Here is a 21,294-nt window from a genome sequence, read left to right as displayed (position 1 = left end):
TGACAAAAATTGGCTTCACTTCCTAAATTGCTACTCGTGGCTAACACCTTATATGCCTCTACACAATAAGTGACATATCCATCCCCATAATAAAGCATATTACCATATTGAAATAAGTGACATACCCATCCCTGTGATAAAGCATATTACCACATTAACTGGAAAAAACTAAGTTATATTTATACATCCACATAGCACAGTCTGCTTTTACCTGACATACTGAACCTACAAAGACAATTTAACCTCTGGCAAAGGACCCATTGACTTGCCATATCCCTTTCAATTGAGGAAAATGAACCCCACACACAAAAAGGCATTGCACTCACCTCACTACATACTGGTACTGTGAGCTTTAACTGGAGACACTGTTTCTAGTCTAGCTGCCAACATTGATCCTGTGGCTGATCAAACTCTAGAGATGTAGGAAACTGCTTCCTCCTTGTAGCTGACAATTGTCACCAGTTCTGATCCAGTACCTGTCACCAAAATGCAGATGCTAGTGATGGTTCACCTCTACAGGAACAGGGTAAGATGAGGTGTTGGTACGACATCAGGATGTTGAACAGGCTTGGCTCATGAAAATAGCATTAACAATAATACATTTTATTAGCAAACAAGTCACAGTCCTTATAATGCCATTCTGTACTACGCTGATGACAGTGAGGCCAGCTGTCACTGAGGTAGCAAGTGACCAATGGTAGACCTACCATCAGTGGTGGACAAAGATTGCTGATGCAAAATGCCTGTGGCAGCACATGCACTGATCTGGCACTACTCTGCAATTCACTGCAGGCTGCATCTGGAGATGTGGTAGGCTGTCATGGTTCTTGTAGTGGAAGACAGACCCCCAACAGTGGTGGTGCCAGCCTCTGTTCAGTGGTGATGTACAGTGCCAGTCTGCCTGCAGAAGCACAGGCAGTACGGTGGTCGCACCACCCCAGACATGAACTGCTGCACTCAGATGTAGAAGTCCCGGTGACTCAACAGGTAGGAGGCATAGAATCTACAGATGTGGAATCATTACCAGAAGATGGCTCGTCAGTGATGGAGCCCAAGTCTCACAGTGGCAGCTTACTGTTGGCAGAAACTAAATCTCATATCTGTGCTGTGCCTGTTGATGCAATTGGGAGGTCGGGTTACACTAGTCAAAAAAATGGTTCAAATGGCTCTGAGCACTATGGGACTCAACTTCTGAGGTCATTAGTCCCCTAGAACTTTGAACTACTTAAACCTAACTAACCTAAGGACATCACACACATCCATGCCCGAGGCGGGATTTGAACCTGCGACCGTAATGGTCTCGCGGTTCCAGACTGCAGCGCCTAGAACCGCACGGCCACTTCGGCCGGCTACACTAGTAATGACCTGCACCTGAATGGGAGGAAGAAGGATAGATTAGTTGATCTTGCAGAAAATGTAAGGGGGGCCACATGCACAAAAGGCAAAATACCTGTGATTACTGGAGTCAAAAGGATACATTTTTTTAGGTTAGGTTAGTTTGGTGTGATTACTATACTTGTATCATCAACAAAGAGAACTAACTTTGCCTCTTCATGAATATAGAATGGCAAGTCATTAATTTATATTAAGAACAACAAAGGACCCAAGACTGACCCTTGAGGAACCCCATTCTTGATAGTTCCCCAGTTTGAGGAATGTGCTGATCTTTGCATATTATGAGAATTGCTTATTTCAACTTTCTGCACTTGTCCAGTTAGGTACGAATTGAACCATTTGTGCACTGTCCCATTTATGCCACAATATTCGAGCTTGTCTAGCAGAATTTCATGATTTACACAATCAAAAGCCTTTGAGAGATCACAAAAAATCCCAATGGGTGGTGTTTGGTTATTCAGATCATTCAAAATTTGATTGGTGAAAGCATATATGGCATTTTCTGTTGAAAAACCTTTCTGGAAACCAAACTGACATTTTGTTAGTACTTCATTTGTACAGATATGTGAAGCTACTCTTGAATACATTACTTTGTTAAAAATTTTGGATAAAGCTGTTAGAAGGGAGATAGGACGGTAATTGTTGACATCAGATCTATCCCCCTTTTTATGAAAAGGTATAACAATAGCATATTTCAGTCTATCAGGGAAAATGCCCTGTTCCAGAGAGCTATTACACAGGTGGCTGAGAATCTTACTTATCTGTTGAGAACAAGCTTTTAGTATTTTGCTGGAAATGCCATCAATTCCATGTGAGTTTTTGCTTTTAAGCAAGTTTATTATTTTCCTAATTTCAGAGGGAGAAGTGGGTGAGATTTCAATTGTATCAAATTGCAAATTCCATTAACAGCCTAGCATCTTCTAATGAACACATTTAGAAAATGATTATTACAAATATTTTCAACTTCTGACTTTTTGTTCGTAAAGTTTTCATTCAATTTGATGGTAATACTGTCTTCCTCTGCTCTTGGTTGACCTGTTTCTCTTTTAATAATATTCCAAATTGTTTTAATTTTATTATCAGAGTTGCTGATTTCAGTCATGATATACATACTTCTGAATTTTTTAATAACTTTTCTTAATATAACACAGTAGTTTTTATAATGTTTGATAGTTTCTGGGTCACTATTCTTTCTTGCTGTCAGATACATTTCCATTTTCCGGTTACAAGATATTTTTATATCCTTAGTAAGCCATGGTTTGTTACAAGGTTTCTTACGAGTATATTTAACTATTTTCTTGGGGAAGCAGTTTTCAAATGCATTTACAAAAATGTCATGAAATAAATTGTATTTTAAATTGGCATCAGGTTCATGGTACACCTCATCCCAGTCTAACTGCTGTAGGCTTTCCCTGAAATTTGCAATTGTTAAATCGTTGACTGAACGTACTACTTTGGAGGACTGTTTAGTATTGCTGAATGGAGCTATGTCATATATTGTAACTAGCTGTGCACCATGATCAGAAAGACCATTCTCAACAGGCTGAGCATTTTTCTGGTTAAACTTATCTTGGTCTATAAAGAAGTTATCTATCAGTGAGCTGCTATCCTTTACCACCCGAGTAGGAAAATCAATAACAGGTGTCAAATTGAAAGAACCGAGTTATACTTCAAGGTCATTTTTCCTATTACCCTCTTTCAGAGAATCTGCATTGAAGTCCCCACAAATAATAATTTGCTTCTCCCTGTCTGACAGATAGCACAACAAGGAGTCCAAATTTTTCAGAAATAGATGAAAATTTGCTGATGGGGGACCTATATACAGTTACAATTATAAATGTGCCTTTATTTAATTTAAGCTCACAGGCACATGCTTCTATATATTTCTCTACGCAAAACTTTTTTGTTTCTATACTTTTTGCACAATGATAACTTTTGACATATATGGCAACTCCTCCATATTTTCTCTCATTACATGTGCAGAGAGCTTATATCCACTTACATTCACCTTATCCATATCAGTAACAACATGATGCTCAGACAGGCATTGTGTATCTATTTCATCCTCAGCTTCTAAATCTTTTAAACAAACCAGAAGCTCATCTATTTTATTCTTTAAACTCCCAATATTTTTATGAAATATACTTACATTATTTTTAATTATACTTTTATGATAACCTTTCCTTATTCTAACATTTACAGTACTCTCCTGTCTGAGTTTCTCATTGTGCTTAGGCCTAGTTCCTATACCAGTGGTCACATGGTGTTCAGAGAGGCAGATTATGTCAACTGGGTTAGGTGACTAATTCATCAATGCAGTTACCTAGGACTGAGGTACACCTTGGTGGAGATAAAATTTCTGGTGATTGGTGAAACTTTATAATTGACAGCTGTGATTGGTGATCCAATGTGCTAGAATTCTGCTGTTCAATTTCTTTCCTAAACTGAAGATTTGTTTCAATCCTGACCTCTCGTAGAACTTGACATCTTTCTGTGTTACCTATCCTAAAAAAGGTGCTGCTCCAACACCTGTAACCACTGGTATTTTACCATTCATGGCAGTGCCTCCCCCCCCCTTAAATTTCCTGCTATTACCCCAGCCAGTTTCCCCTTCCCTTTCCTGTTGAGATGTAGGCCGTGCCTGGTATAGTCCCACCTACTGAGAGAATCAACAGGAACCACACCAATATGAGCCCCCACACCTGACCCAAGCAGCCGTTCCAACTCCAAATTAACTCTCCCAACAGAAGAGTTCAAATGAGGTCAGTCATGGCGTCTCAGGACAGATACAAATTCAACATTGGTGTGTCTCAATGTCGACACCATCTTTACCAGGTCACACTCTATACTGTACCCAGGATCTCTGTCGATGCTGTTCCCTGGTCCTCCCACAATAACCACGGTGTCTTCTCTGGTAAATCCTTTACAGAGTGAACCTAAATCCTCTGTCAACTGATCCAGACTAGTATTGCAAGAGATTTAAACAGAACAGTGCCGTAATGTCTGTAGCAGTATCCAAAGATGAAAGCCACACTTAAATACTACTTTTCTACATAGTTGCCATTTAAATTAAGGCACTTATTATAGTGATGGACGAGCTTGGAAATTCCTTCGTCGTAAAATTCGGCCGCCTGCACCTTCAACCACGTGGTTACCTCTTCTTGAAGCTGTGCGTCGTCATCAAAGCGCTGCATAGCCAACCATTTCTCCGTTGCTGGGAATAAGTGGAAGTCGCTCGGTGCCAGGTCGGGACTGTACGGCGGATGAGGAAACAACTTAAAAGATTTGAGAACTTCACGAGTGGCATTTGCCATGTGGGCCCGGTCGTTGTCGTGAATCAGCAAGATCTTTGAGCCCAACTTTCCCCTGCACTTGTTTTTTATTGCTCTTCTGTGGTTGTGCAAAGTTTGGCAATACGTTTGAGAGTTTATTGTAGTGCCTCTGTCCAGGAAATCCACAAAAATCGTATTTCTACCGGGTTGCTGATTAACCACGTGGTTGAAGGTGCAGGCGCCCGAATTTTACGACGAAGGAATTTCCAAGTTCGTCCATCGCTACGATAAATGCCTTAATTTAAATGGCAACTATCTAGAAAAGTAGTAATTAAGTGTGGCTTTCATCTGTATATAATAAAAAAAATTTCCAATACTTTATTTATTTTTAATTCCAAAACGTAATGTACTTTGTGGATAGCCCTCGTACATATCTTGTAATCTGTCTTATTCCACATCATATCGATAAAATAAATAGGAAAATGATCTACAGAACATGACATAACTAAAACTAAGCTGTGGCATTGCTATTATTGCTGTAAAACAAAGCATAAGGCAATAGATAAAGACATACTGAATGAAACAAATTTTACTGTCAAGACAACAGTGCATGATGCCTTCAATGACTACTGTAGCAGCATCTTATCAAATGGTCTCTCAGAATATCCAAAGAAAGTGCGCTCATGTGCAAAGGCTGTCAGTTGCACCAAAGTATGAGGGCCGTTCAGAAAGTAACCTCCGGTTGATTTAAAAAAATACACCAAGTTAAATAAAAATATTTTAATATATACATCTTACAACTACATCTTTGCACTATTTTTCTACACAGTCTCCATAGCGATTGAGGCACTTATCGTATCTCTTCACAAGCTTTGAAATTCCTTCTGCATAAAAATCACCTGCTTGTGCCTGGAGCCAGCCTGTGACCGCATCTTTGAGCTCTTCGTCGTCATCAAACCGCTGTGAACCGAGCCATTTCTTCAAATGCATGAAGAGGTGATAATCACTTGGCGCCAGGTCTGGACTGTAAGGTGGCTGGTTGATAACGTCCCACTTGAAGGACTCAAGAAGGGCCGTTGTTCTGCGAGCAGAGTGAGGACGGGCGTTATCGTGCAAAAAAAAGATACCGGAAGTCAGCATACCACGGCGTTTGTTCTGTATAGCCCGTCGTAACTTTTTTATTGTTTCACAGTACACGTCTTGATTAATGGTCGTACCACATTCCATGAATTTAACCAACAACACCCCTTTGGCATCCCAAAACACCGTTGCCATCAGTTTTCTGGCAGAAAAATCTTGCGAGGCTTTTCTTGGTTTGGTAGGCGAATTTGAATGTGCCCACATCTTTGATTGTTCTTTTGTCTCAGGGTGCATGTACTTAATCCAGGTTTTGTCAACAGTCACGATTCTGTTAAACAATGGTTCTCCTTCGTCCTCATAACGTGACAGAAAGTCTAATGCAGAGGCCATTCTTTGAGTTTTGTGGTGGTCGGTAAGAATTTTGGGCAACCATAGTGCACAGAACTTACGGTAACCCAATCTTGCTGTCACTATCTCATACAAGAGAGTCTTAGAAATCTGTGAAAAACCAGTAGACAACTCCGACATTGAGAATCGTCGATTTTCACAAACTTTTGCATCAACTGTCTGAACGAGTTCGTCAGTCACCAATGATGGTCTACCACTCCTCTCTTCATCATGAACGTTTTCTCGTCCACTGTTAAATAAACGTACCCATTCACGGACAACTCCTTCACTCATAACTCTTGGTCCGTACACGGCACAAAGCTCACGATGAATAGCTGCTGCAGAATATCCTTTGGCTGTAAAAATCCTTATGACAGCACGCACTAAACATTTGGTGGGGTTTTCTATTGCAGCACACATTTCAAACTGACACAAAAACTAAACTAGCGCAGGTACGACGTTCACTTGACCACGGCTTGATGCTGACTGACCTGTTGAGTGCGTGAATGCACAGATGGCGTCGCTACTCCCCCCACAACCCGCACTGTGACCAATCGGAGGTTACTTTCTGAACCGCCCTCGTAATTAGTGTCAATCATTCACAAATGAGACAGGAACTGCAAGTGAGGGTTGCAAAGCAAAAGTAGAAATATTTAACTCAATTTTCAAATGTTCCTTTGCAAAGAAAACGCAGAAGAATTGCCCCGGGTTAAGCCTTGCACTACTGAAAAGATAAATGCTATAGGTACTAGTGTCGGTGTCATTGTGAAACAGCAGAAAGTCATAAAATTGAACAAAGTTCCAGAATGTGATGGAATCCTCAATAGATTCTACACTGAATCTACATCTAAGTTATCCCTTATTTTAACTATAATCTGTTGCAGATCCCTCAAAGGTATCTTGCCCAGTAGTTGAACGAAAGTATACGTCATACCCACTTACAAGAAGGGTTGTAGAAGTGTTCCACCAAACTGCCATCCAATATCCTTGCCATTGATTTGTTGTAGAATTTTACAATGAGGTATTATGAACATAATGATCTGTTCTATGCCAACTAGAATATATTCCAAAAACATTGATCATGTGAAATCCTGCTTTCACTTTCCTCACATATCTGGATAGCCTTGGGTCAAGGAAGTCAGGTAGATGCAATACTTCTTAATTTCCAAAAAGCATTTGACTCAGTATTTTATTTACACTTATTATCAAACATATGATTACATGAAGTATCAAGAAAATGTTTGACTGTATTGAGGATTTTTTGCTAGGGAGGATACAAGAAGTTATGTTGGATTGAGAGTCAACAACAAATGCAAAAGTAACTTTGGGTGTGGTCCGGGGAAGTGTGTTGGGACCATTGTTGTTAATATTGTATATTAAGGATACTGTGGACAATCTTAATAGTAACCACTTCATTTTTGCAGATGATGCAGTTAAATATAATGAAATACTATCTCAAACAAGCTGCAGAAATATTCAATCTAATCTTAATAAGATTTCAAAGTGGTGCACAGATTCCCCACTTGTGTTAAAGTTCTGAAATGTCAAACTGTGCACTTCATAAAATGAAGAAACAGAGTACCCTATGGCTATAACATTAACGAGTCATAGCTGGAATTGATCAACTAACACAAATGCCTGGGTGTATCACTTTGTTGGGTTATGGCTTGGAATGATGACATATGCTCAGTCATGGGTCATGTAGATGACAGACTTGGTTCATTGGTGGAAAAGTTGGGAAACACAATCAGCCTACAAAGGAGTCTGCTTACATATCACTTGCATGACCCATTCTGGAATATTTACAAAGTGTGTGACATCTGAACCACTTGGTCCTAACATGAAATGCAGAGAAGAGTAGCATGAATGATCGCAGGTGTCTTTAATGTGTTGGAGAGTGTAACAGAAATGCTGAAGAAACTGAACTAGCAGACTGTTGAAGATAGGAGTAAACTACTCTGAGAAACAGTACTTCCAAATTTCAGTAACTGGCTTCAAATAACTCTAGGAATATGTTAGAATCCCCTACATACTGCTCCCATACTGCCATGAGGACAAGATCAGATTAATCACAGTGCGTGTGGAGGCATTTAAACAGTGATTCTTCCTGTAGTCCATAAATGAATCGCATAGGAGAAAGCTGTGATAACTGGTACAGTATAACAGGATGTTCCATCTGCTGTGCACTTCACAGTAGTTTGCAGACTATTGATGTATGTATATTTAGACATGGATTCCAAAAACATCAGTAATGTGAAGCCCAACTTGCACTTTTCTCACATCACATCCTGAAAGCCATGGACAGAGAAGTCAGGTAGATAAAAGTCTACCTGACTTCCAAACAGCATCTGACTCTGTCCCACACTGATGTTTATTAACCAAAGTATAACTATACAGGGTATCAAACAAAACTTGTGAATAGACTGAAGATTACTTGGTAGGCTGGATGCAGCATGGTATGTTGGATGCAAAGGCATTAACAAACTACAAAGTTAATTCATGTGTGTGCCATGGAAGTATTATCAGATCTTTGCTGTTCAAATTGTATTTTAATGACTTCACAGAAAATATTATTAACAACCACAGACTTTTTGCAGATGATGTAATTATGTATGATCAATTTCTATCTGAAAAAGCTACAGAAATACTCAATGAAATTTTGAGAAAATTTCAGTTAGGTGCAAAGATTGGCCACTGCTTTAAATGTACAAAAATTTAATATTATTCATTTCAAAAAACAGAAAAATTTAGTACCCTGTGACTAAAATATCAGTGATTCAGAATCAGTGGATTCATAATTTAACTTTTCCATCTTTGGCACTCTCAATAGCTGGTGTCTCTTATTTCATTAGTTGTAACTGTCTGAAAACTGTCAGTGACAAAAGGATAGTCCCTGTAATGTAGCCTACAGTGTTTAAAGTTAGAAATTACTCACTTCTACTGTCCACATATCTCTGATCAACAGAGTGAAGTGGTCATATGAGAAATTCCCCAATTCATCACTATCTTGGAGATGCTGTGTCCCAATTGTTCATGCGTCAACTATACCACCACATTCAATCTCTCTTAAATCTTGATAACCAGCAATTGTAGCAGCAGTAACCAATCTAACAACTGCACCAGACACTTGTTGCCTTATATAGGCATTGCCGACTGCAGTGCCATATTCTGCCAGTTTAAACATCTCTGTATTTGAATACACATGCATACACAGGTTTCTTTGGCATTTCAGTGTATATTGGTATAAAACATAATCTATTACAATGTAGTGCACTAACATCTGAACAGCACAAAACTGGACACTGGTGGTTTTTTTTGCTGAGGGAAGAATTCATGCATCATAGGAGAGAGAGCCCTATCTGATGTCTCTTTAAAATTTCTTCTTTCCACTTCAAAATCCAGGAGGAGGAATCGCAATCCCATGGCTGTCACATTTGTTTTGCCAGACACAGCTAGTTTACTTCAATCCTAGTTATTCTTTCTACTTCTGATGCATAACCCTGTGTCTCAGCAGTGAAGTAACTGCATATACCTTGTAAAGTCCCATAACTTTACATGAGCATTTAAGTGAAACTGTAGCCTCATATGCATTTTCTTTCAATTTTACTATAAGCTATGAAAGGAAGTGTTTTGAATTGATGAATAACATGGAAAACGTAATGTTCATGCTAACCATTCTAAACAGTTTCTAGTTTCTTTACTTTCTCTTTAACGTTGAGAATATTAAATAAGAAGACATTTCATTCCTTTTATGTGTTTTAGAATTATATATGGAAAGGTAGGCACCATTAAAACAGGATTCTTCATTTAATTATGGTTCTTGAAATTTTGTATGTAGGCATTTGTGGAATACTTTGTGTCTATCTTCAGTAGTCTGCCAATTTACATTTTTCAACATTTCCATTACTCCCTCCCACATGTCAAACAAACCTGTGACCATTTGTGCTGTCCTATTTCATATAGATTGAGCATCCCCTGTTAGTCCTATTTAGTATGGGTCCCATGCACCTCAACAATATTCTAAGAAAATGTTACAGAAGCTGTTTGTAAGCAGTCATCTTTGTAGACTGACTGCATTTTTCCCATATCTTGCAAATGAACCCAAGGCTGTCTTTCCTACAGCTGAGCCTATGCGATCATTCCATTTCATATCCCTACAAATTGTTATTTATATTGAACCATAGGAAGTTGGAAACTCCTCCAACTGTAATGTTTTCTATTCCCATGAATAATTTTTTTTTTTCATGTTACATCTAATGCAGCTGCACAAGTAGGAATTTATAGTTCAGCTGGTCGCATTTATGGTCCTGATTCCAATGAGACAATTAGTTTCAATAGAAGCTCATTTACTTAAAGGTTATGGCTAACTTAAATTCTGACTATAGTAAGTACTGCGGAAGAATTTTGAATTAATAGACAGAATATGAAATACTGTTACCATTCATTGACAAATAAGTCTTTCATTCCTTCAGAAAAAATACTCTAATATACTTTAAACTAATTAACTTCTTATATAACTGGCATTAAAAATTCAGGTCCTTATAATTTTGATAGCCTATTTTGCCTTAACGCTAACAAGAGTCTGAACTTCAATGCTGTACTTTTGTTGCTATATCTTACTGAATCAGACAACACCTGTCATTAATTAAGATGCTAATTAAAATTTTGAATAATTTATATTAATAAAAGATTAGTTTCAAGATTGATGCCATACCAGTAAGTAGGAGATTGCAGACAACAGAAACATAATAAGGTTCCACATACTTTTATGATTTACTAACCTTCAACATTTTTAATAATGAACCAGGTAATAGTGAAGTCTTACAGTCTGTACAAAATAACAAATTCTAATGTAACCCATTTTAAAAAATTAAGCAGTTTCAAAAATCACATCACATTCTTAGACCTGTCTTTAAATAGCCATCTGTACCCCAGTTATCACCAGTCATTTGAGCACTGTCGAACAAGCAACACTTACGTATCAAAGAAATTTGCAATCAGCAAGCACTCATGTATCATAATTATATCAGCTCATATCAGAGTCTGCCAACAGAATCAACTTTAGCAATAACTATGTATGTAAGACTCTGTGACCAGCATTCAACCATGTAACATTATGTTGGCTCAGGTTACTAACACCTCCATGTGGGTACAAGAAAGTATCTAGTGTGATTTCCATAGTGTAACGACAAGATCACTCGAAGTGAATTTCTGTCATCAGAATGTCTTAATTAATGTCAACCAATCTTACTTTTCAATCATATTTAGCTATGCTGTTTTTGTTCAACCTGAAAAACAGAGTTTTGTTCTTGTGAAATTATTGCATCACTCAACTCTGTGACTGTGTTTGTGAGGGTTAAGATGATTGTCATTTGCCACAGTGAATTATTGTTAATTATTTCATCAGGAGCTGATCTACTGTGCAACAGCTTTACAGCAAGAATTGCACCAAAGAGTAGTATGTAAGTTTTCACTTACCTATTTGCAAAAGAGAATTGTGAAATCAATGGCTGGCTATCAAGATTTAAGAGAGTTTGAATGTGGTGTTACAGTTGATGCATGAACGATTGGGACACAGCATCTCCAAGATAGTGATGAAATGGGGAATTTCTCATATGACCTCTTCACAGGTGCACCATGAATATCAGGAATCCAGTAAAACAGCAACTCTTGGACATTGCTGCAGCTGGTAAAAGATGCTGCAAGAATGGGTTCAACAATGACTGAAGAGAATTATTCAACATGACAGAAGTACAATCATTCTGAAAACTGCTGCAGATTTCAATGCTGGGCCATCACCAAGTGTCAGTGTGAGAACCATTCAATGAAACATCATCAATATTAGATTTTGGAACTGTAGGCCCACTTGTGTACCCTGATGACTGCATGACATAAGGCTTTACACCTCATCTGGGCCAGTCAGCACTGACTTTTAGACTGTTCATGACTGGAGACATGTTGCCTAGTCAGACAAGTCTCATTTCAAATTGTACCGAGCAGGTGAACATGTACAGGTATAGGGACAACCTCATGAATCCATGGGACCTGCATGTCAACAGAGAACTATTCAAGCTGGTGCAGGCTCTGTAATGGAGTGGGACATGTGCAGATGGAGTGATATCGGACCCTTGATACGTCTAGATATGACTGACAAGTGACATGTATGTAAGCATCCTGTCTGGTCACCTGCTTCCATTCATGTCAATTGTGCATTCTGATGGACTTGGTCAATTCCAGCAGGACAGTGCAACACCCCACACATACAGAGTGGCTCCAGGAACGTTCTTCTGAGTTTAAACACTTCTGCTGGCCACCAAACTCCTCAATGATGAACATTATTGAGCATATCTGAGGTACCTTGCAACATGCTGTTCAGAAGAGATCTGCACCCCCTCATATTCTTACACATTTATTGACAGCCATGCAGGATTCATGGTGTCAGTTCCCTCCAGCACTACTTCAGACATTAGTTGAGTCCATGCCATGTCATGTTGTGGCACTTCTGTGTGCTCATGGGGGCACTAAATGATGTTAGGCAGGGCAAGTGTACCAATTTCTTTGGCTCTTCAGCATTTGACAGTTGGTACAGGCTTACCAGCTGATCTTTCATCTACTTCAGGAAACAGTGAAAACAATTTGGTACAGATTTTAAGATTCTGCGTAGCATCTCACGTCCTACACAGTCTATTATGTAAAAGATTCTAGTGTGTTATCCAGACGACTGGCTCGTCCTACATTTTTCCCAGATATCAGCCACTTGCAGTTCTCTATTACATTATTTTAACTACTTTATGGTCATAGTATGTGTATTTGAAGACCTCCCTCAAAGGAGGATGTATAACATATTTTTTAACAAAGTTGAATTTTCACTGGAATAAAGTGGTACCTCACATGAGACATGCTATTGTATCAACAAATGTCTTTTTTCTGTTTACAAGTTGAGCTATTTGTAGCTGAAAGTTGACAATCCTGGAAGAACATTGTAGTATGTCAATGAAAATAGCAGACATGGTTGACATAAGTTTCAATCCATAGGATATTTTATCATTAAATAAAAGCATAGAAAGGAAAATAGATCCATTAAATTGGAAGCAGAATGTAATGAAAAGTAGGAGGTACAGTGGAAAATCTTATATTTGTACTGCTGGTAAAGATGTGCCTGAAAAACTACATCAAAAGTGTTACATATAAGAACGTTGTATGTCATTATAACATAAAAATTGTACACTAGAATAATTTGCTTGGTTAGACCACTGGTTTGGGCACAAAAACAACTAGACAATGATACTTTTGTAAAACTTCCTTGTTCTGATAGGATATTTTAGAGCAGTAGATCTTACGTTTGTTGTTTCTGGGCATAGCTTTCTGTCTTGGGACCATACTTTTGCATTAATGGATGTCATGATTATCTATGAATGGAAGTATGAAATATCATAAGCTTGTCTAAGTACACCTTTCATTACAAAGGAAATGGGCCAAAATGTATTTGTTGCTGTCAATGTTCTTGAAGTAATTATAATATCTGACTCTAACTTGAAAATTACTAGTTGTGTGGTTGAACATCAGGGCAGATGATCCAAATGCAGTGAGTCTGGAGCTCAGTCATAATCTCAATTAATCTTTCATACGCCATTCTCTGTTAAAAATAAAAGAAAAAATCGGCCTAAAATTAACAACCCTATGCCTGTGTAATCTCCTCAATACAAGTGTCAACAGTGTTCTGTGCAGTTATGGGTGTATGACATTAGAACTAAGCGAATTTTGAACTCGTGTGGTGGGTACATCCTTTGTTGAATAAACAGCTTCTTGGTCTGTCTGCTGGGATGGTGGTCTTGCTGTATGTGTGTCAATTTCTTGATGTAAAAAATAAGGAATTTTATGTGAACTTACCTTTTGACTGAACAGTTCAGTTTATGTTTCCTGTGTTAAAGTTTTTCTCTACGTTTTTGTTTCTTGTCCTATATATAACTAGTTACTTTTTGATTGTAAGTTAAATAAATAAATAAATACCTATTCATAATCTGACAACAGTTTGTGTGGGCAACCAAGTAAGTAGGTAAGTACTATTTCTGTATGTTGGATTATATGTTATGTTAGTACTTTTGATTATTTTTGCCACTGTAATAGAAAATTAATATTTTTTTATATATACTGTACTTTTACAGGATATGCAATGTTCTTACACAGAAAGATGTGTAAAAATTAATATAAATTTCTAAATATTGTAAAATATGCAAAACACACATTGCTGTTCTATAATACATACTGCATCTCTTGATCATACATAATAAAATGTATAAATAAGTAGTACCAAAGAAAACCACAATTATTTTTACTTCCTGAAAAATTATACAGTTGTGATATGTAACTTCCTTTCAGGGAGATCATTTTAACAATGAATGTTACAAAATTACTGTTGACTGAGTATTACATATTTTATGCTTCTATGACAAAGTGTGAGTGAAAATAAATGAGTGCAGCAGAAGTGATCAGATTTCTGTTTCATATTTTATCTTTTGAAATGCAATTTTAAGCATTTTAACCACATTCAATTCAAAATTCCTGTGTAAAAGTGCTGGTGAACCTATTCTTGAGTATCGTTGGAAAAAAGTCTATCAGCCAATTCTTATTTGAAAAATTACAGTTATAAGTTACTTTAAAAAGAGACTGTGGAAAATAAGCTGTGACTTCTAATGAGACTACTTCATTTCATTTACATCAGCTGATAATGATGAATCTTTAGTTATTACATACCTGCCTTCCTAGCTGAGATTGATAACACCTACCTGTATCATAGTATTCAAGTTGGAGGTAGCTGGTTCAAATTACAGTGTTGGAAGAAATTTTTGTTCCTAGTATTTGGCTGGCAAGTGAAAGAGAAATGGTGGCATACAATTCCTGATCACAAGACTTTATCTAAATGCCTTGGGCTAAATTTGAAACCTCCCTGCACTGCCGCATGGAGTGAGGGCATGTGATTTATGTGTCACATGGGGATGTTATGCTAAGTACTGCCTCTAGGTTTCACCTCTACCTTCCCTTCAACCATAACAACTCAAGCACAAAACTAGACTTTTTACAGTCAGCCTCATATAACAGATACGCACTTGATACTTCATAATAGGTCAGAGGAAGGTAGAAGCAAACACCCAGGGCAACAATGCAGAATTACTGTCTATGCCCCAATGCTCATTTTCTCAGTATGAATGAGAGAGGCTTTGAGTTACTCTGTAATTACTATCTGCAGTGCTTTACATGAAGAATCTTTCAAAAGGAGGGAAACATTTTAATGGATTGTACAAAAGTTTGCTTAATTTTGGTTAATGTGCTGTGATTAGAACATTAAACTGTTTGTTACTTGGAGCAGAGTGTTACAGCTCATAAAAACAGATTTCGTCTATTTTCATGTTTATGTATAATACATACATGAGATAAATTTTTTCATTTTAGGAATATTATGAAGAGTAACAAGAAAATAGAAGAAATTAACACAGAAATAGTACACTTAGAAAATGTGATAAATGTGTATAAGAACCAGAATAGTTACCTCCTGAACCTTGTAAAGGATATAAATAGTGAGCTGAACAAAGTAACAGTAAGTAATGAAACATTTTGAACCCTGGTCTGCAATCGGATCAGAGTACAGTTTAATGCCTATAGATGTCACTGTTAGCCTGATGTTGTTTTACTTATCCTCTACATTTTCTTGCATCTATAAATTTCTCTATCCACATGACTGTAATCTTTTGTCTTGAGCTTTTTGCTACTGATAGTTTAAGTCTCTTGTATGATTATACAGTGAAAATCAGTGTTCTTCACCTAGTTATATTGTAGAAAATGGAGTTTATTGAATGTGATGTGATGAAAAGATTATCATCTGCCAATAGCAGACATTTTTTTGTTGTTTGGTGTGGGATAAACTGACACTAAAATGTTCACTAGTGCAGAAATTCTAGCAAATTCAGCCAACTGCAAATTCTGTGAATTTTGGATATTTATTGACACACATAAGCTGACTTCCAAGTTTTTCTTTGTATGCAGGTGTGTCACATAAAATTATTTCAAAATCCTAGATTCCAATACTTCATATACAAACCAAACTTGTTTGTTTGTTTTGTTTTCCAATCATTGTTTAGTGATTGTATCAAAATATATATATATATATATATATATATATATGTATATGTATATGTATATGTATATGTATATGTATATGTATATGTATATGTATATGTGTGTGTGTGTGTGTGTGTGTGTGTGTGTGTGTGTGTGTGTGTGTGTGTGTGTGTGTGTGTTGTTATGTACTGGATATTTACAAATATATACAGGTGTCTCATCAAATTAGTTTTATATTGTCAGTTATAAATTAAATTTGTGCTTACTACAAATTTTCTCTGTAGTAGTTTCTTTGCAACAAGTATTCCCCCTCATTTAAAAGTATATTTACGTGATCAAGTGTATACTGGTATTTTTCAGAATTTTCATGACTTTCTCATGCACAACATATTTTGTAGCAAATAAAATTTAATGATCTACAGTTGCAACACCTATAAATTTTGGCAGTAATATCTTGTTTCAAAAATTATATCCATTTAATTGTAGTGAAGTTACTTAAGTGATTAGTGCATATCCACATTTTTCTGCTCAAAGGCCAGTTTCTTCTGAAGTGTTTATTACTTTGCAGTCATGATGTAGTTCTGACAAAATGGGCTGCCCTGTGTAAAACTGTGTTCTGCACATAAAATAATTGTCATATTATGTTACAGTTAGTTTCTTCCCACAACAGTACTGTATGTATTCTCTGTTTCTCATATATTTCTTCTGTTGTCAAATTTGTCACACAAGTCTGTTACTGGGTATAACTTCTACAAAATAAATCACACATGTAGCTTCTACAAAATAAATATCACACATGTAGCTTCAAGGAAGCACTTAATTTTATATCAGGTTTTCTCTTATATTGACATAAACATTCCTTCACCATTTTTGGTGCAGTTCTTAAAAGTGCACTTATAATTTTTGGTCCAGAAGAGAATCAGTGAGGTTAAATTAAAGTTATTTGTTTAGTGATCAGAAAAATATTGCACCAGCTGCAATGCAGCTCTGCTGTGGATGTTATCAGGCAAAAGGTAACTGTGTTGCTGTTTTTAGGCAGCTAGAAATCATCCTTATTGTTAAGTGATTAGAAGAAACACTGAATATATGTCAAGTGAATGGCTAAGAGTCGCTTACTAGAAATAAAAAAGACGTGTGAAGTACTATTCTCACCTGCAGGTACTGTCTTCTTTCCAGGAAATGCAGTTCCTACTACTACTCATAAACTATGCTGTGAGTGGTGAGTCAGTAGTAGGTCTAGGGGCCCTGTACAGGAAGACAAGCACTAAAGCATACTTGAAGTACTACAGTCATTCCCTTAACCAGTAAGTCTGCGGTGCTGTCTCACACTTGCACTGAAACTGTGTCACTGCACACACTTTCCCTCTAGCAGAGCTTGCTGTGTCCCTTGTCAGGAGAAAGCAGACACATGAGGGTGTGGCTTTGTTAATAACCGTCAGTTCAAACATATGTTGAATAGTGGTACACCTTAGGAAAATGGTCCAAAGGCATGGGAGGATATCTTCATACACTCAGTGTGTGTGCTCCTAGGTCTCAGTAAACATTCAGTCTTTAATGACATCCTCATCAGTGGGGAATTAAATCCTAATCTTGTTTCTTTCATGCTGAAAAGGCTATTCCAGTAGCCATTGAGGGAACAGAGTTTATCCCACTACAGACTGTGGAACACACAGGCATGAATGATGCCTGTTCTGTACGCTTCAAGATGGTACTTGAAGACAAGCCTAGCTCATGTGATTTCATCAAAGTTCGCAACATGGAGCCTTATCACCCCGGAATTTATTGTAGCCTTATGGTTCTGAGTCAAGAGGAAGGTCTGAAACAGAGACTTTGAATGTAAAGTGAAAAGGTAGGTTGTTGAATATATGCCCAAAAGAAATGGGACTAAATTTTCCCAAATTAGAATACAGAATTCCTGTTCCATGGATGTGAACTAGTTTCTTGAAATTATTTAATGACACTGCATGTGTTTTATAAAGGACAATGTATTGAAATATACACAACCAGAATATTTTAAATGTCTTCTGCTGACCACTCTGCAATACTTGTGTAGTAAAATAAACATCTGTCACTTGGTAGGGCACTGAGGGATCAGACATGACAACCTTTAGCATGCTAAACAACAAAAGGAACCATTGCAGTGTTGATTATTAAATGTGCACAAATCCCAGATCCTTGTAATCATGTGCTGGAGACAGTGATACATCAGTGCGTCACTTGAACCCAGATAAACTTTGTTTCCTGAATGTTATAGTTTCTGTAGCAGTTTGTATTTTTCACATACTTTTATTAACATTATTAGTTATTTTCTGAAATATTTTTAAAGTTACTAGTGTGTGTTAGCACAAAATGAAAGTAATAAGACAGACAACATTTGTGTCTTCCAGACAAACATAAAACTTGCTGCATGGCACTCCACCACCTGTTGAACTGACATTAGAGCCAGTTCCAGTTTCCAAAATAAGACAAAAACTTTTGATGTGCAAATGTTAACAGAAGCATACAAATAAGATCATTCTCTTTCTGAGACACATACTGAAATGTATACCAAACAAATACATATTGTCTTTTGTCTACTAGTATGTATTTGATTAAATGAGTATATACGGTAGTACAAACACCACTTACACTCAGCAGATTTTAGTTTCATTCAAACAATGCATCAACTGGAACTAGCAATAAAAACTCAGTGTTCTTGAGATACCAATTCTCTTTAGAATCCCTGGCTCGGTACTCATCACAGACAAGTAGTTGAGCCTTTTTGTCCCATAGTTACCTTTATTTTGTTCTGAATTCTTCCATAATAGTGAGACAGATCTTCACCACAATTTTCGCATTAGGAAAGCGGAGCCAAAATAATAATCATCTGTGAGGTGAAACAGCCATAATTCATGAATGATACTCAGGTAAGTCAGTGTTAAAAAGTTCAATGAATTGGCTGAGTTCCTCTTCAAAATTATTTTCAATATCTTTGGGGAAATTCTGAATCACAGATCCTGATTTTGGTAAATATCAAAAAAATCTGAATTGTCTTCAGTTTTGAGTATGATACCACTCGTCTTGCAAAAGCAAGAACACTGTGTAACAATGAAAATGTAAATTGAGTGATAATAGCCAATTCCTATCAATTCTAATATGCTGATCCCAAATATTTATGGTGAGATAATTATATATGGATTTTTATGTTAAGTTAAAAATCAAATATTATAATGGTTTGTCAAAGTCATAATAACTAGTAACAATCGATTATATTATTGTCCCTGGCCTTACTTGTGTGCAATATTTTAGATACAAACATTTTGATACCAATTTTAGTAAGCTTTTTGTCTCCCTCCTCTTCAACTTCAGTGACTTTATTAATGCATGTAAATATTTTTGCACATTTGTTTCCAGATTAACCACCAGTTGTTAAAGTTGACTGCTATTGAAATGAACAAAAATGCCATGAGTTTGTGTCAACAGTGGTGACACATTTTGCTGTATGGGTGGAGAAGTGACATTTGCTTCACAAAAGCAGCAAATAGCTCCACTGATTAAAAAAGCTTAGTTGTTGTTTTGGGTGCAAAATAGGTGGTCAGGATAAACCCTGGGCTGCACATGTGATCGCCAACACTTGGGGCAGCAACCTCAGGAATTGGATGCATGGGAAAGGATGTTCAATGCCCGTTTGCAGTGCCCATGATCTGGCGTGAGACAACTGACCATGTCAGTGACTGCTACTTTTGTATGGTTCCTCCCATCAAGAAGGGAATATCTAAGAAGAAGTGGACAGTGATCTATCCAAACATTCCATCTCATGGAGATTCTGAATGTCTTGTGTGGTGTCACTGCCAGACACCACACTTGCTAGGTGGTAGCCGTTAAATCAGTTGCGGTCTGTTAGTATACGTCAGACCCGCGTGTCGCCCCTATCAGTGATTGCAGACCGAGTGCCGCCACACGGCAGGTATAGTCTAGACACACTCGCTAGCACTCACACCAGTTGTACAGCCGACTTTGCTAGCGATGGTTCACTGACTACCTACGCTCTCATTTGCCGAGACGATAGTTTAGCATAGCCTTCAGCTACATCATTTGCTACGACCTAGCAAGGTGCCATATTCAGTTACTATAGACAATATTGTGAATCTTATACCGTCAAGAGCTACGTTCATCATTAATGGATTAAAGTTAAGTATGACACTAATTACATCCACTTTCTGAATTCTAATTCCTTGTCATGTTCCAGACCTCACATCAGTATAGTTCTTCCCTTCTCACGCCAGCCTGCGTGAGCTAAAACTCGTGCATTTCGGCCTCCCCTAGTAACACGGTGTTGGCTCTTCAGCCAACTACATCATCTTGAACCATGTACATCAGAAGATCCATAGTTTCTTCCTAATATATCATCAACTGATGATCCAAAAAAATTGTCTCAAAATGAGTTAAGTGATCTCATTAGAAAGTTGAAGCTCTCCAAAGCTAAGGCTGAGATTTTAGAATCAAGATTGTAGCAGTGCAAGTTTCTGGGAAGCAACGGAAATGTTTCATTCTACTGCAGAATAGAGCAACAATTCACTCCTTTATTTAACATACAAGATAATCTTGTGGCATGTGTAGTCATAAATGCTCTAATGAAGGCTCTCAGAATTAATTACAACCCTGATGAGGAGAGAATCTTTATTGATTCGTCAAAGTTGAGCTTAAAAGCAGTGCTTTTACATATTGATAAGGAGCTTCCTTCTATTCCAGTTGGGCATAGTGTGCAAATGAAAGATTCATATCAAAAGATGAAAATTTTACTAGAAGCCATTAGGTATAACAAATCTCAATGACAGATTAATGGTGACTTGAAAGTGATTGCACTGCTATTAGGTATGCAGTTAGGGTATACGAAATATAGCTGCTTCCTCTGTGAATGGGATAGCCAAGCTTGTGCATCTCATTACAGTAAATATGAATGGCCCACCAGAAAATCTCTTCAACCAGGTATGAAGAACATTGAGTGAACCTCTAGTAGACCATAAAAAGATTCTGCTCCCGCCCTTGCACACCAAGTTGGGTC

General features: G+C 37.4%; 1 protein-coding gene across 1 annotated transcript in view; it reads left to right on the top strand.

Moving 5' to 3' along the window:
- LOC126471334 (structural maintenance of chromosomes protein 4-like) overlaps positions 1 to 19,718 on the top strand; it is a 153,142-nt gene extending 133,424 nt beyond the window's left edge. The window contains exons 11-12 of the mRNA XM_050099455.1: positions 15,585 to 15,729; positions 19,644 to 19,718. Coding sequence (XP_049955412.1) covers positions 15,585 to 15,729; positions 19,644 to 19,718 — 220 coding nt within the window. The remainder of the gene's footprint in view (positions 1 to 15,584; positions 15,730 to 19,643) is intronic.
- Positions 19,719 to 21,294: the final 1,576 nt, after the last annotated feature.

Source organism: Schistocerca serialis, chromosome 3, assembly GCF_023864345.2.
Source record: "Schistocerca serialis cubense isolate TAMUIC-IGC-003099 chromosome 3, iqSchSeri2.2, whole genome shotgun sequence".
Taxonomy (NCBI): domain Eukaryota; kingdom Metazoa; phylum Arthropoda; class Insecta; order Orthoptera; family Acrididae; genus Schistocerca; species Schistocerca serialis.
The sequence above is the reverse complement of the archived record's forward strand: the minus strand, read 5'-3'. Positions and strand labels throughout refer to the sequence as shown.